At 59.0% G+C, this 13,988-nt stretch overlaps 1 protein-coding gene across 3 annotated transcripts; it reads left to right on the top strand.

The window, feature by feature from the left end:
• Window positions 1-9: 9 nt before the first annotated feature.
• On the top strand, window positions 10-9,691 carry LOC125437672 (D-beta-hydroxybutyrate dehydrogenase, mitochondrial-like). 3 transcript variants are annotated; one of them, XM_048505503.1, is made up of 5 exons: window positions 10-163; window positions 4,189-4,299; window positions 5,935-6,070; window positions 7,072-7,224; window positions 8,982-9,691. In XM_048505503.1, exons 1-5 carry the CDS (start codon window positions 53-55, stop codon window positions 9,449-9,451), a joined length of 981 nt encoding a protein of 326 aa, XP_048361460.1. In that variant the 5' UTR covers window positions 10-52; the 3' UTR covers window positions 9,452-9,691. The 3 variants fall into 3 exon arrangements, with proteins under 3 accessions (XP_048361460.1, XP_048361459.1, XP_048361461.1); XM_048505502.1 differs by having other exon boundaries at window positions 14-163; window positions 5,929-6,070; XM_048505504.1 differs by lacking the exon at window positions 10-163 and adding an exon at window positions 2,765-3,109 and having other exon boundaries at window positions 5,929-6,070.
• The last annotated feature ends 4,297 nt before the right edge of the window (window positions 9,692-13,988 follow it).

Here is a 13,988-nt window from a genome sequence, read left to right on the forward strand (position 1 = left end):
CCGAGAACGAGGAAGTGACCTCATCGGCCCGCCTCCCCCCTCCCCGGCCGAGATGCGGAGGGCGCCGCTGCTGCTGGGGCTGCTGCTGCTGCTGCTGCTGCTGCTGGGCGGGCTGGCCCCTCTGCTGCTGCTGCTGCTGCCGCTGCTGTGCCGCCCCCTGCCCGTGAGTGCCCCCCCAACACCCTCCCGCAGCGAGCCCCCCTCCCGGGGTAAAGGGCGGGGGGCGGGGGGGGGCTTCTGGCTCCCTCCGGGGGCGGATGGCGCTGCCGCTCTGGCCCACAACAGCCCTGCAAGGTCTGCCGCCTCCTGCACGGCGCCCGCCACACCCACCGCGCCGCCCTGCAATGCGCGGCAACGCCAATGGAGGGGGACGTGGCGCCCGAAGCCGGGGCGGGGAGAGAGTGCTGCTCCTGCAGCTGGAGGCTCTGCTGGGCCTTGCCGGGTGGCGTATTGGGGGGGACAAACGCTACGCAGTAGCCAAGGACCCCCCTGCCCCTCGCAACGGTTTCTCTCCTCGCTCCCATCTCAGCCCGCATTTGCAGCGGCCGCCTCTGGGGCACTCCCGGCCCCTCCGCTCGGGGGCAGCAGAACCACCCAGTGCGGGAATAGGCAGGGCCAGCCGCCCGAGGGGACCTCACTCCACCCCTGAAAGGCCGGGCAAGCAAACTCTCCTCTGGCCACGGGGGGAATAAGCAGGCACACCCCCCCCCGGACCCCCCAGCACCTGCTTGGAACACCACACACACACACACACACACACACACACACCCCGTTGCTGGATTGGGGGGGGGGGCAGGACGCCACATGGGTTCCTCCTTCCCCGGAGTGTTGATGTGGCTTCCTCACAGTGCTACCAAAGTACAGTCGCCTCAGGGAAGTCTGCCTGGTGTGTGGGGGGGGGGGTCACTGGAAGCCCCCTCCTGTGAATGAAAGCCCCCATCCCAAGGAGTCCCTGCTGGGAATGAGGCTGGGGGCAGTGGGACTCCCAGTCGGCTGCTGTCTGGGCCCCCTTCTGAGGCACGTCCTCCCCCCCGCCCAGCCCTGCCCCACTCTCCTGAAGGCTGCCGGGGTCACGCGTGTCCTTCTCTTCTGTAAAACAGCCCTGCAGAGGACAAAGGCCGCCCTCCCCCCAACAGCACCTGCCCCAGTTCCAGGGCTGTGGGGCTGCCAAGGACTCCGCGTGCCCTGGAAGTATTTTCCATGCCCGCTCATTCTTCCCCTCGGCCCAGGGTGACGCGGGAGAGATGCCAGCCGTACCAGGAGAGCTGAGTCATTCGCAGGCACCACTGGCAAGCAAGTTTTCCACTTCCCACTGGCAGGACTCAAGAGCCTCCGGCCCCTGCCCACCCACAAGCGTGCCTTTGTCTTCTTCAGGTCCGACTCAACCTCTCCCCTGATTTGCAGGGCAGCCGTGGGCTGGTTCTTGCGCAAAGCCTCTGCAAAACCTCTGCCGGTTTCTTTGCAGAACAGGTGCGCACACAGGCAGCCTCAGTGCTCAGCTGTCCCAAGCAGAGGCGCTGGTTTAACCCTTTCCTCTTTTTAGTAAATTTTTATGCAACAGCACAGGTGAAAGGGATCTTGGACGTCTTAGAAGGCCGCAAGCTGAGCATGAGTCAGCAGTGTGATGCAGCAGCCAAGAAAGCCAGTGCGATTCTGGGCTGCATCAATAGGAAGGGAGTGTCTAGATTGTGGGATGTAATTGTACCATTCTACTCTGCCTTGGCCAGACCTCTCCGGGAATACTGTGTCCACTTCTGGGCACCGCAGTTCAAGATGGATATTAACAAGCTTGAACGTGTCCAAAGGTGGGCAATCAAAATGGCCAACAGTCTGGATTCTGTACCCTAAAGAGGAGAAACTTGGGGAGCTGGTATGGTCCGTCTGCAGGAGAGATGGTTAAGGAGTGACATAATAGCCATGTTTAAACATTTAAGAGGATGTCACGTCAAAGAGGGAGCAAACTTGTTTTCTGCTGCTCCAGAGACTAGGGCCAGGAGTCATGGGTTCCAGGTGCAGGAAAAGAGATTCCACCTAAACATCAGGAAAAGCATCCTGACCGTCAGGGCTGTTGGACAGTGGAATTTGCTGCCTCGGGGAGTGGTGGAGTCTCCTTCTGTGGAGGTCTTTAAAGAGAGGCTGGATGGCCACCTGTCAGGAGTGCTTTGCTTGTGTGTTCCTGCATTGCAGGGGGTTGGACTTCATGGCCCTTCTGGTCTCTTCCAACTCTATGAGTCTAACTTGGCTCTGGTAGGAAAATCAGAGACGCTTCCCTTCCAGTCCCTCCCTCCCACCCCCACCCCCTTCAGAGAGGTGAGATGTTTGGAGGGCCTCTCTGAGCTTTTATCCCAGCGACTGCCCATTTTAGGTGAAGGGAGGTGTGGAGATTCTGGAGGACCTCGGGTCATGCAGGAGTTGCTCAACATGAAAAGAGGTCACCACCCAAGGACCCCTGAGCCACTCGAGAAGGACTGGGCCATACTATGGTGGTGCTGCCCAACAATCCCGCCACCCAAGTGGGCAGGCTGGGTGGCCAACCCCCTTCCCCCCTTCTGCCTGAGTCACCAGAACAGCTTCACTAGAGGGTGGGAGGAGCCGAGAGAATTGGGGGGCTCAGCCTGGGGTCCCTCTGGCTCCGTCTACCCAGCGTGACTGAAGGAACCATCATCTCTTGTAACAGCTGTGGAAATGTCCCCAGTGGGCCTCAGGGAATGTGGGGCTTGGACCCCCCTGACAGCTGACGGGAGGGGACTGCTGCTGCTGCCGCCCGCGCACACAAACAGTGCCAGTCTCTGACTCCTGTCCTCCCAAAGGACCCAGCCTAGGTAAAGGCTGACCCGGGAACTCTTAGACATGGGGACGGAGCTTCTGGCCAGCAATCTCTCTGCCTCGCGTTGCTCCTGGACGCACGGCTGCGCATGAGACAGATTGCACCCACTGCCGCTCATCACGGCCCAGTGGAGGGAGCACCGCAGAGCCATCAGGGTTGGTGAGAGGGTGACAGACGGTGGGGCTTTCCTTAATTCTTCTGAGCTGCCACTTTGTCCGCACAAGGCGTCATACAGAACTGATCAGGATGTTGTTGAAGGGGCTCTTAGGAAGAGGACTCCAGGTGAGATATTTGTGGGTGTGCAAACAGGGTTGAAGCATAGTGTTGAAAACTGATTTGCTTTAATGCCCATTTATTCAACTATATCTGAGAAATGTCCAGAGACCTGATTTACTTTGCGTGAGGTTTTCCAGTACTTGTCAGGCTAATTTGGTCTTTGCTTTGATCTTTAGGAGGCAGCTGCTGAAAACTCTTTTATTTAGGACTGCATTTAATTAAAGTAGTCCTACATTATCACTTTAAATTTTTTTATGTTTTTTGTTATTGTAAGTAGCTCACTGAGGTTTCTGTTTGGTTTAACTAGCACAGGGTCAAATACAGAACTCATAATTGTTGTGCCATATAGATCAGTCACCCTCTTTGCGAGTTCCTGTGTGTGTGTGTGTGTGTGTGTGTGTGTGTGTGTGTGTGTGTGTGTGTGTGTGTGTGTGTATTCTTTATCTATAGATTCTTTTGAAGTCTCTGAGGACACTTAGCGAAAGGAAATAATGTTCCTGCAGGCAAACTGGTACAAGCTGTTTAATAGAATATGGATAGTTTTATTGTTACATACCTTCCTCAAAGGACCAATTACAAAACGTGATAACATTTGAATTATAGTAGCACTTTATTTATGTTACGGTACATTTGAGTCCAACAGCAAAGCTTCCTGCTCAAAGAACATGACGCAGTGAGTTTAGGATTAAAGAACCGGAAGCAGAGAGGTCCCCTCCGGAGCTGATGCGGAGCATCACAGCCCCACCGCTCTGCAAAAATAGTACAAGCAAATAATCTGGTTGATGCGTGTAGATTTCCTGATCCACAAGTAAAAGAACAGTCCTTTTTCTGACCAACGTAAGGTTTACTCAAGAACCGATTTCGTGCTTAGATCACCCGATTTGATTGAAAACTGTTCAGACATTTCTAGCAATGCAAAAACTAAGCTGAGCCTTCCCAGCACAGCCTCCTTCTTGTGAGCAGACCACCCCAGGTGCCCGTGGAGCTGGAAAATGGGCAGGGCTGCCTGAGGCTGTGCCCTCTCCCACCCCCCACCCCACACTCTCGGCCCCTCTGAAGGTGGTTCTCTTTCTCCCCCTCTGCAGGTGGAGGGCAAGGCGGTGCTCATCACGGGCTGTGACAAGGGATTTGGCCACGCCTTGGCCAAGCACCTTCATGCCAAGGGATTCACCGTCTTTGCTGGGTGTTTGTTCAGGGTGAGTACTGAGCACTGCGAACCCTTCTTGGGGTGGGTGGGTGGGGGGTGGACATGAAGCTCCGTGTCAAAGTTGGCCATGAGCAAACTCGGGGGCTTCCAGAGAACTTTGCCTTTTCCTTTGGTCTGGGCGTTTGAAGCTCAAGCAAAGACTGGTCCGCTCCGCAAGGGTGGGTCCTGGATTAGGGGACACCAGTAGTCTTTGGCCGGCTTTAGCAAGGCAGCACTCCGGGCTTCCACAGGATTGGCTGAGGGTGCCAGAAGAAGTCCTTGGGGGCGGGGGGGGGAGAGTATTCAGCAGAGCACTGCACGGCGTCTGGATTGCCGACTCCAAGAGGCTGGATCCACCTCTGCCTTCAGCAGGCGGCGGCAGCAGAATTGGGACGTGTCTTTTCCGTTCCACTGGGCTCCAGCTCAGACTCCCCGCCATCCGTGGGCCTTTGCCTTGGTCAGGAAACGCAGCCACCTGTGGACCCAGGAGGGGAGGAGTAGCAGAGGCACAACGTCCAGCTTGCCAGAGGTCACAGTCCTGCCGTGTGCTGCATTGGTCAGGCCTCGCCTGGAGTCCTCCCTTCAAAAAGGACTTGGGTGGAATGGGGGGGGGGGTGCAGAGGAGGGCCTGTGGCTGTCAGCCTCTCCCTGATAACCAGGCTTGGGTTCAAATGGGCTTATTGTATCAGAGTAGCGAACAGACTCAAGCGTTGCTGCAACTGGAATTCAGGGGCCCCCACTGGGCAGAGCCCCCCCCCCTCTTCGCCCTCTCCCCCCGTGGCCCCTCCAGCAGAAGCGGTTCCCTGGCCCGGTTTCCCTGCCGCTCCTCCAAGGTCAAAGTCCGATAAGGAGCCCGGGGCCGCAGCTCCGCTCTGTCGCCTTCCCAGCCGCGCATGAGAGAGCAAGAAGAGAGCAGCAGCAGGGCAGGGAGGAGGGCAGGAGACTTCTAGGCCAGCCCAGGACAGCTCAGCGTGGCTCCCTTGGGCTCCCAGCCAGCCCCTGGCGGCAGCAGAAGCTCTTTACAGGCCTTCCCCCTGTTTCCTTGCACTTGTCTGTGGGGCAGACAGAGAGTTGGAGTAGTTGACCGGTTCTCCATTAGGTCAGAATCTGGGAGAGTGAGGTGTGAATCCACATCCTGCCTTGGAAGCTCGCCGGGAGAACTTGGGCCAGCAACACCCTCTCAGCCTGGCCTACCCTGTGTGGTTGTTGTGAAAAGGGGAGAATGATGTAACCCACTTTGGGTCCCCGTTGGAGAGAAAGGAAAGTTACCCCAACCTGACTCTGACTGAGGCGGTCTGGTGCCAGGCGCAAAGGAACTGATTTCCCAAGCATTCCGGGCCCTCGGGTGGATTGGGACTGAGGGGTCTTCACCTTCACCCTGCTCCTTCACCCACCTGAAACAGCCTCCAGGGCCCAGGGAGCCTCTCTGTCCTCTCTGCCCTCCTAAGTGGTCCGGCTCAGTGGGGCTACTCTAGGGCCATGGTGGCGAACCTCTGGCACTCCAATTGGCCATTCTGGCAGGGGCTGATGGGAATTGTAGTCCATAACATCTGGAGTGCCAGAGGTTCGCCACCACTGCTCTAGGGGGTCTCTTCGGCAGGTTCTGAGCGGTGTTTTCATTCCTTGCTTGTGCTGGAAGGACCAGGGAGGCGATGGAGCCCGGGAGCTCGAGGGCCTGGGGCCAGAACGCATGAAAGTCCTGCAGCTCAACGTGTGCCGGGAAGAGGAGGTGGCCCGGGCAGTCAAGTCGGTGCAGAAGGACCTGAAGGGGCCAGATCAGGGTAAATGCTGAGTTCCCCCGGCACTCCCTGCTGTGTGGCCCTTGAGGGCAGCCCGCCCCCCCCCCCCCCCGCCACTCAGGGCCAGCTGCACCCAGAGAGTCTTTGGCGCCGGCCAGTCCTGAGGGGGCATCTTGCTCCCGGGGCCAGCTGGGGCCGTGGTCAGCCTGCCTGGAGCAGCGTGGAGGTTCTGTTGGGGTGGGAAAGGAGAGGGGGGCGGCCCTTTCACCCTGAGGAGCCCACCCCAGTGGCCATTGCAAAGGGCCCTGTTGGGGCCCAGGCTGGGCGTGCAGGGCTGGTCCGTAGTGTGGTTCCAGGCTAAGTGTGTGTGCGGGGGGGGGGGGGGGTGTTGTTTCCTTCTCTCTTGTGCCTGCTGTTTTTGGGTGGCTGGGGGGTCATCTCCAGTCAGATCAGTCCTGTGAAAATCCCCTTCATTGATCCCAGAACTGGTTGCCACGCTGTCCTGGGCACAGTTGTGGTGACGAATCCAAAAGTTGGCTGTGCCCTGTGGCACGGGTCACCAGGCAAAAGGCCACCCGGCAACGATCTGTAGTAATTTCCTGGCTCATTTAACACAGAGGGGGAAGGGAGGGGGGTCATGCCTGAGCCGGGCATGCTCTGTGGGGGAGTGGTTGTATTAAACAGCAGAGCTGAGGGATGGATTTGCCGGCTGTGCCCTCCACGGGGCTCTGGGACTCAGCTGGAGGATGTTTCCACAGAATGTTCTAGTTCAGCTGAATGAAACATCCCTCCTGCTCTCTCTTCCCTGGTCCCGGGCCTTGGCACAGCCCCCCCCCCCCCCCCCGCGCATTCAAGCCCGCCACATTCAGCAAGGATAGCGCACGAGGGGCTCACGTCAGAGGGCATCGCACAGGGTGGGTTCCTGCCGTTCCGGGGGCCTGGCTGACCTCGGCCGGCAGTGTGGGGCGTGTGGGAAAAGGCCTCAGGGTGCTGGCCGTCTTGCAGTGAATTTCCCAGGACGTTCCTTTCGGGTTGCTCGGCAGGTCTGTGGGGCCTGGTGAATAATGCAGGGATCGCTTCCTTTGGGGATGTGGAATTCACCAGTCTTGAGAAGTACCAGGCCGTGGCAGATGTCAACTTGTGGGGGACCGTCAGGGTGACGAAGGCTTTTCTGCCCTTGATCCGCCGTGCTCGAGGTATGTGTGGGGGGCGTCTGGATCCAAGAGGGTGCTCGATAACCGTTCAGTCCTGGCCACACAGGTGGGGAGAGAAGGAAGCCTCTGGCTAACTGACCCAGGCCCAGCCAGAGGGGCTCAGGGCAGCTGCAAGGTATGTTCCAGTGCGCAGGCTGCTGCATCCAGCGAACGCACCATTGTGTGAAGCACAGAGCTGGGACGTGTGGCTTTAAACGCATGCACACTGATGTCATTGTGTGTTTATTTTAAATGAGGGCTGACTTGATAGCGAGACCAAGGGTTGCGCTGGTACACACCAGCACACAGCTCCGTCCGGATCCCCAGCGTTTCAGCCTACAAACGCCAGCCTGGCATAAAAGGACCTAGATTGCCCTGAAGGGTCAAAGGACAAAAATGGCTGCACTTCAGATCTAACACAAACACCTGTTACGGCGCCCTGCAGGCGGGGTGGGCGTGGGGCTCTGGGTCCAGGCATGGTGGGCGTGGCACCTCTTGGCATCTCTTTCCTCTCCTGATGGCGGCAGGTGGCGCTGCTGCCTGTCACAAAGAAGTGGTGGGTCACGCTGGGCCACTAGTCACCTTAAAGCGAAAGGTAGCCCTTGGCTCGGATAACGGAGCTGGCCGAAAGGTTCAGAAGGGACCGATGGCTCCATAGGCCTGCCTCCTGGCGGGGATTGGACACGTTGCCCAGGGGTGAGAACTGGTCCCGGGCATACCTTCTGGGAAACGGGTGTCCTGAGCTGCTCCGGTGCCTTCACCACACACTGTTCTGTGGACGTTGGAGCACATGACGCAGGCCCACCCCCTTGTTACTGAGGCGCCCAACAGCCACCCACACGGACAGCGAGGGTTAGGGTTAGAGAAGGCCGCTCCATCCTTGGAGTCTGGCCTGGGCAGCCGGGCTCAAGGGCTTCCGTGTCCTTTCCTGACCAGAGGCTCCGTGAGCGCTCGTGGCGGCTTCTGCTTCAGGCACCGCAAGGTCCTGAGCGTGGCACAGATTAAAAACAACTCAGGTTGGCACGAGTGGCACCCTCGGGGGGCTTCATCACGCCTGGGAACTGTATCCTCTGAACCGGGACAAATTCTGTCCCCGACCCAGTCCGGGTTTTCTTCGGCTTCCTCCAAATGGGCCACACGGACAACCTTGTCGGTGCAGGTGAGTGGGCGGGGCTCTCCACGCCTGCCCTCAGGGGCAAAGCATCTGCTTGTTGTGTGGTTGGCCCCCAGCTCAATTCCTGGCAGCCGTGACGGGAAAGACCTCTGCCTGCCTGAGACCTTGTGAGGCCGCTGCCAGCCAGAGTCAGGGAGGCGGCCCTTGGCAGAGCAGGGCTAGACTCAGCCCCAAGTGTTTACCTCTGAAGTGAAATGGGACCTCCTCCTCACAAAGCAGCAGCGTTTCCTTAAACATAGTTTTTAAAAAATGCAAGTGCCTAAAATGCATTAACTCTCTGGGTGCCAGGCGGAGGCAATTGGGGGAGGCATCACCGGGTGCCACACCAGTATCTCTCCCCCCACCCCCCGCCCAAGCCCCTTGCCAGGATTTCTCTGGGAAACCTGCTTCCTGAGCTAAGCCTGGGAAATGTATAGTGCCGTAGAAGAGAGTGCCAGAAGCATGTACAGAGTTCTCCGTCCTCTGTGCCACGTAAACTTGAATAGGGAGGAAGGCCTCCAAGGCAGGAAGGATTCCATCGCCACACTTCCGTCTCGCTCCTGAAGCTGCCCAGAGTGACGCTGGTTCTGTATCTGTGCCGTCCCAGGCCGGGTCGTCAACGTGAGCAGCATGCTGGGACGCATGGCCAGTCCGCTGCGCTCCTCTTACTGCATCTCCAAGTTTGGGCTGGAGGCCTTCACCAGCTGCCTGAGGCAGGAGATGTACCGCTGGGGCGTCAGAGTCGTTGCCATCGAGCCGAGCAACTTCATTGCTGCCACGGGCATCCTGACCCGGGAGGGCATCGAGGCCCAGGCGGAGGAAATGTGGCAGCAGGCCAGCGAGACGGTCCAGGCCGATTACGGCGAGCCCTACTTCCTGGAGCAGGCCCAGCGGATGAAGGCTTTCGTGAGCAGCGGCTTGCAGGACAAGTTGCCCGTCCTCGAGGACATCACCAGCGCCTTGATCTCCCGGTGCCCCTACACCCGCTACAACCCCATGGAGGCCCAGTGGTGGGTGCGGCTGCAGGCCATGGCCCACTTGCCCACCATGCTGGCCGATTGGCTGTACATAGATTAGCCTCCAGAGTGTGTGGGGGGGGGGGGCTGTGCCAAGGAACCCTCCCCTCCCCTCTCTGCACCCACAAGGCCTGAGAGTCCTGCGTGGCTTTGCTTCCTGGGCCTGAGAGTCCTGACCCCGCAGCAGTGCTGATTATGGATCTTCACTTCGTAGTTGAATTGATTTTTATATTTTGCAATCCTCCTTGATTCTCAGTGAGGGAAGCCGACTATAAATGGAATAAATATTTTTTCAAAACTTGATTGGAATGGGTAGAAATTGTTTTCTGCAGAGTTTTTTTTTAAGGACAGATTGTGGTAATGGGCCTAAAAATTGAAAAACAAAACCCCCATGTGCGCCCTGGCATCGTTCCCCTGGTGTGGCCTGCCCTCCTGCCTGCTCCCATGACTCCTGCCCCCCAAATACTCTCTGGCAGATTTGGGTCTGGTGCCAGCCCTTCCTTGGCCAGGGCCCTTGGAAATGGGCGCAGGGGGTGCTGCTGCTTGCAGGGCAGTCCCCCTCTGGGTGCTGCTGGTGCCGGCCAAGAAGCCAGCCACGTCCCGTCCAGGGGCTCCGGGCACTGCCAAGGGCAGCTGCCTTCTTCAGCCAGGCCGCCAAGGCAGAGGCTCCCCTCGGCTCCCGGTTCCCCCCAGGCGAAAGGGCGAGGGGAGGTGCCTGAGTTCCCCCTGAAACCCTGCCGAGCCAGCGGCAGTCGAGGCAGGCGCGTCTCACCTGCAGAGGGCAGGAGTGAGGTTCAGGGGGTGGTCACTGTCTGGCTTTCCACGTTCCTTGGCTAATGACCTCCTCCCTGTTTCAGAGTTCATGGTACAAGGGCAGATACCCACCCACCAGCCAACCGGAGGGGCTACGCAAGTGGAGCGCCCCCTCCCCTCGATTTCTCTAGGTGGGTTCCTGCCTTCAGGGAAAGCAGTGAGCAGCCCTGTTGTGTCCACAGTGATGGGTTCGCTGGATTATCAGCTTGCAGCACGACGCTGCCTTTCTCCTGCATGCTGAGCCTTGCTGGCCCCAGAAGCGACAGAAAGGGAGGGGTCAGGCGCACCTCTGCAGCAGCACTCCGGTCCCCCCACCCCCCAACCCAGCCTGTTCCAGCTCCTGCTTCTCAGCTGAGGTCTGTGCAAATTGTGAGAAAATTCACAATTACCTCCCACACCCACCCCACCCCCGTAGGGATGCTTGCCCAAAGGCAAAAAACCCTCTCCTGGATCCCTGGGGGGGAATGCCTTCCTGATCCCAAAGTGGTGCCCAATCAGCATTCCCCTGGGCATCTAAGAGAGCAGGGCAGTGACCCTAACCCCCTCCTGCCCTCCCTCCCATTGTTGGGAGAAACAGCACCTGGTGTGTGTGTGTTTTCCCTTTGCACATAGAGCAGGGGGCACAGAGGCTGAAACACAGTGGAGCTCACCTGGACAACACGTGGCTGAGCTGGCTAGAGAGAACTTCAGACACAAAAGAAAGTCAGAGTCGTTTGTAGTTTCTAATCTAATGAAAAGAGTATTTATTAGTGAACTCCATTTTGGATAGAAAGGTGGAGAGACAGGTTCACTATCTATTCTAATCTAGCTGGATGGAGACGGATGTGTGCAAGAAGCATCCTCTCCCTAGGCATGGTGAAGGTAAGATGGAGAGGTCCGAGAAGAAGGCGGAAGCAAGGGAGGAAGTCCCTGAGAGTACATCAAAGGACAGGACCAGCATGATAGAGTAAAGGTGACAAATTCCTTAGTCCCTGGCTATCTAGTAAAAAAACCCTCTATAGGTTGAGGCAGGAAACAGCGTAAAGTCCCTTCCTTCCAACACTCATCACCTCCCTACCTAAGACCACAGAACCACCCTTGCTATCAAATGGCCATCTAGTCTGTGCTTTAAAACCTTTAAGGGAGAGGAGGGCCCCCCCCCCTCCCAAGGAAGCCCATCCCAGTGAGGAACCAGTCTAAGGAAGTCCTTCCAAAAACTCTTGATTTAATTTCAACCTTTTGGTTCTGGTCTGACTTTCTCGGGCAACGGAAAACAACGTTGTACCCTTCCCCCCCCCCCCGCCCGCCCGCCCCCAATGTGACACCTCTTCAGATGCCGAAGGATGGCTGTCATATCTTGGTCATCTCCTCTCCAGACTGAATGTATTGAGCTCCTTCAACCTTTCCTCATAGGACTTGGTCACGGGGCTCTCTGGGCTCTTCACTGCCCTCCTCTGGACATGTTCTACATCCAAAACTGGACACAGTATCGCAAGTGAGGTCCAACCAGAGCAGAGCCGAGTGATACCATCACTTCACCTCATTGTTACATCATACTTCTGTTGATCAAGTCCAAAATCGCATTTGCCTTTTTAGCTGCTGCATCATTCGCACTGCTGGCTCACATTGAGCAAGTGGCCTGCGAAGAGGAGCCCAGTTCCTGTTTGCACATCTCACTGCCAGGACGAGTGCCCCCTAACCCATAATTATGCATTTGATTTTTCCTTCCAAAAGGCAAAAGTAGAATTGTGGCTTCATCCCCCAGGCGCGTGATCGTCTTTGCTTTGGAGCGCTCCGCTGCAGCAGTAGGACCCAAGCGGATAATTCTAAAAAGAAGACGGTCCCACATGTGGTGGATGAAGTTGTGCTTCTACTTTTATCTTTTGGTGAGACAGAGGGCACCTAAATGCAGAGCACTATGTTCGTTTTGTTAGGTTCAGCCCAGTGTTCTAGTCTCTGCCTTCCACGGTATTTGCCACCCCCCAATTTAACGAGCCTTCCCTGTGTGTGGGCTTGCCCTTGAAGTCAGCTCAGAAACCCCCATAAGTACAGAACAGAACAGCCCACCAAGGGGGGGGGGTGTCCCCCATTCTGCAGCAGCTCCATTAAGTTACTGGGTCCAATCCCAGGTCCTGCTGCCCACCACCGTCAAAGGCCTTGGGCCCAGTTCCACCAGGGATGGCAGGTGCGTCCACGTGGGCAACGCAGAGGGGCAAGGTCAGGAGGGGGGAGGCCAGGCAGGCTCCCCCAGACCTCCTCATCTGGAAGATTTGCCAAGCTGAGATGCGTCCAAGCGGGCGATTTTAGCAGGGCGCCAGGACTGAAGCAGAGCGGAATGCGAGAGGCAGCGTGGCCTAGTGGTTAAGAAGAGGGGCCGACTCTGATCTGGAGAACCAGGCTTGATGTCCTGTAAGTGAAGAAAATAAAACCGAGGCCGCCTGCAGTAGACCCCTCCCGCCCTGGGGGGCCCCGGCGGGGCAGAGCAGCAGCAGCAGCAGCAGCAGCCGGGGCGGCCCCTGGGTGGGGCTGCTGCTGCTGCGTCCTCCCGCTCGACCACCCCCCGCGAGAGCCAGCAGCGGACCGGAGAGGCCCCGGGGGCTCGGGCCGGCAAAGGCAGCAGGGAGGGGGCGCCTCCGCACCCCCCGCTTTGGGGTTTAGGGGGCGTCGGGCGGAAGCCCCAGGGCCTCCGCCGCCGGGCAAACGGGGAAGCCGAGGGACCCCCCCGCAACCCCCCCCCCCGCGAGCTCTGCAGCAGCTCCGCAGAGGACAGGCGTGGCCGGCAGGGGTCGCCCGTCCGCCGCTGCTCAGGCCGGCCTCGCTCTGGCCAGCGAGGGGCGAAGCCGCAGGACCGCAGGCAGGCGCCCCCCCTCCCCTCCCGGCTTTGGAGAGGAGGCGGGGGGCTGGACCTCCGCGGGTGGGCGTCGTGGTCCCAGCAGCCAGCCCCGTCGTCCGGAGGAGCGCGCAGGGAGGGGCCGCCGCAGGCCCAGCCGGGGGGGGGGGGCGGGGGGGCGCCTGCCTCCTCTCCAGCCTTGGGACCAGCATGCTGGGCTGCCTCCTGCCAGGCCGGGGTGGTCTCCCGGGCAAAGGAGACCGCGGGCGGGGCGGGGCGGGGCGGGGCAGCCAGGTGGGGGCCTAGGAGGACACAGACGCGCGGGGGGGGGGGGGGGCTCTTATCCGTGGCGGCTCCGCTGCTGCTCGTGGCGGCGCTCGGCTGTTTCCTCCCTCTGGCCAGGCTGCCGTGCGGGATCTCCCAGCCAGCCCCCCGAGGCAGATGCAGCGCACCCAGGGAGTGGCAGTGATTCCGGGGGGGGGGGCGTGAACGGGGCTGCCTTCAGAAAGGAGCGGGGGGGGGGCTCTGGGGCCCAACACTGAGCACCCCTCCCCTGCTGCCCATGAGCTCCCCACCCCAGGGGGGCCATCCCAAGAGGGTGTGCAGTTCTGCTTGGGAGCTAATCCTTCTTCTTCTTCTTCCTGCAAGGGTCACACGGGGCGGTAACAGCTGCTGCTTGGAAACTGCCTTGCTGTTGGGGCACCCAGAGGTGGCACCCTTTCCCTGGCTGGTCAGGGGCATCGATGTACCTGGCAGGAAGGCCATGGAGCTGGCAGGCAGGCAATGAAGTCTTCCCCCCCCTTCCCGACTCCCCACCCCCACCCCAGGCATACCTTTTGGCAGTACCACCAATAGTCCCGAGAGCAAAGTGGTTGAGCCCCCCACCCCCCAATGGACTGCCTGATTTCAAGAGTGACATGCATTGCTGCCTGCAGCTGAACTTGGGTGCCATGTGCCCATCCACCTTGTGCATGCA

The sequence above is a fragment of the Sphaerodactylus townsendi genome, linkage group LG08 (genome assembly GCF_021028975.2).
Source record: "Sphaerodactylus townsendi isolate TG3544 linkage group LG08, MPM_Stown_v2.3, whole genome shotgun sequence".
In the NCBI taxonomy this organism is placed as follows: domain Eukaryota; kingdom Metazoa; phylum Chordata; class Lepidosauria; order Squamata; family Sphaerodactylidae; genus Sphaerodactylus; species Sphaerodactylus townsendi.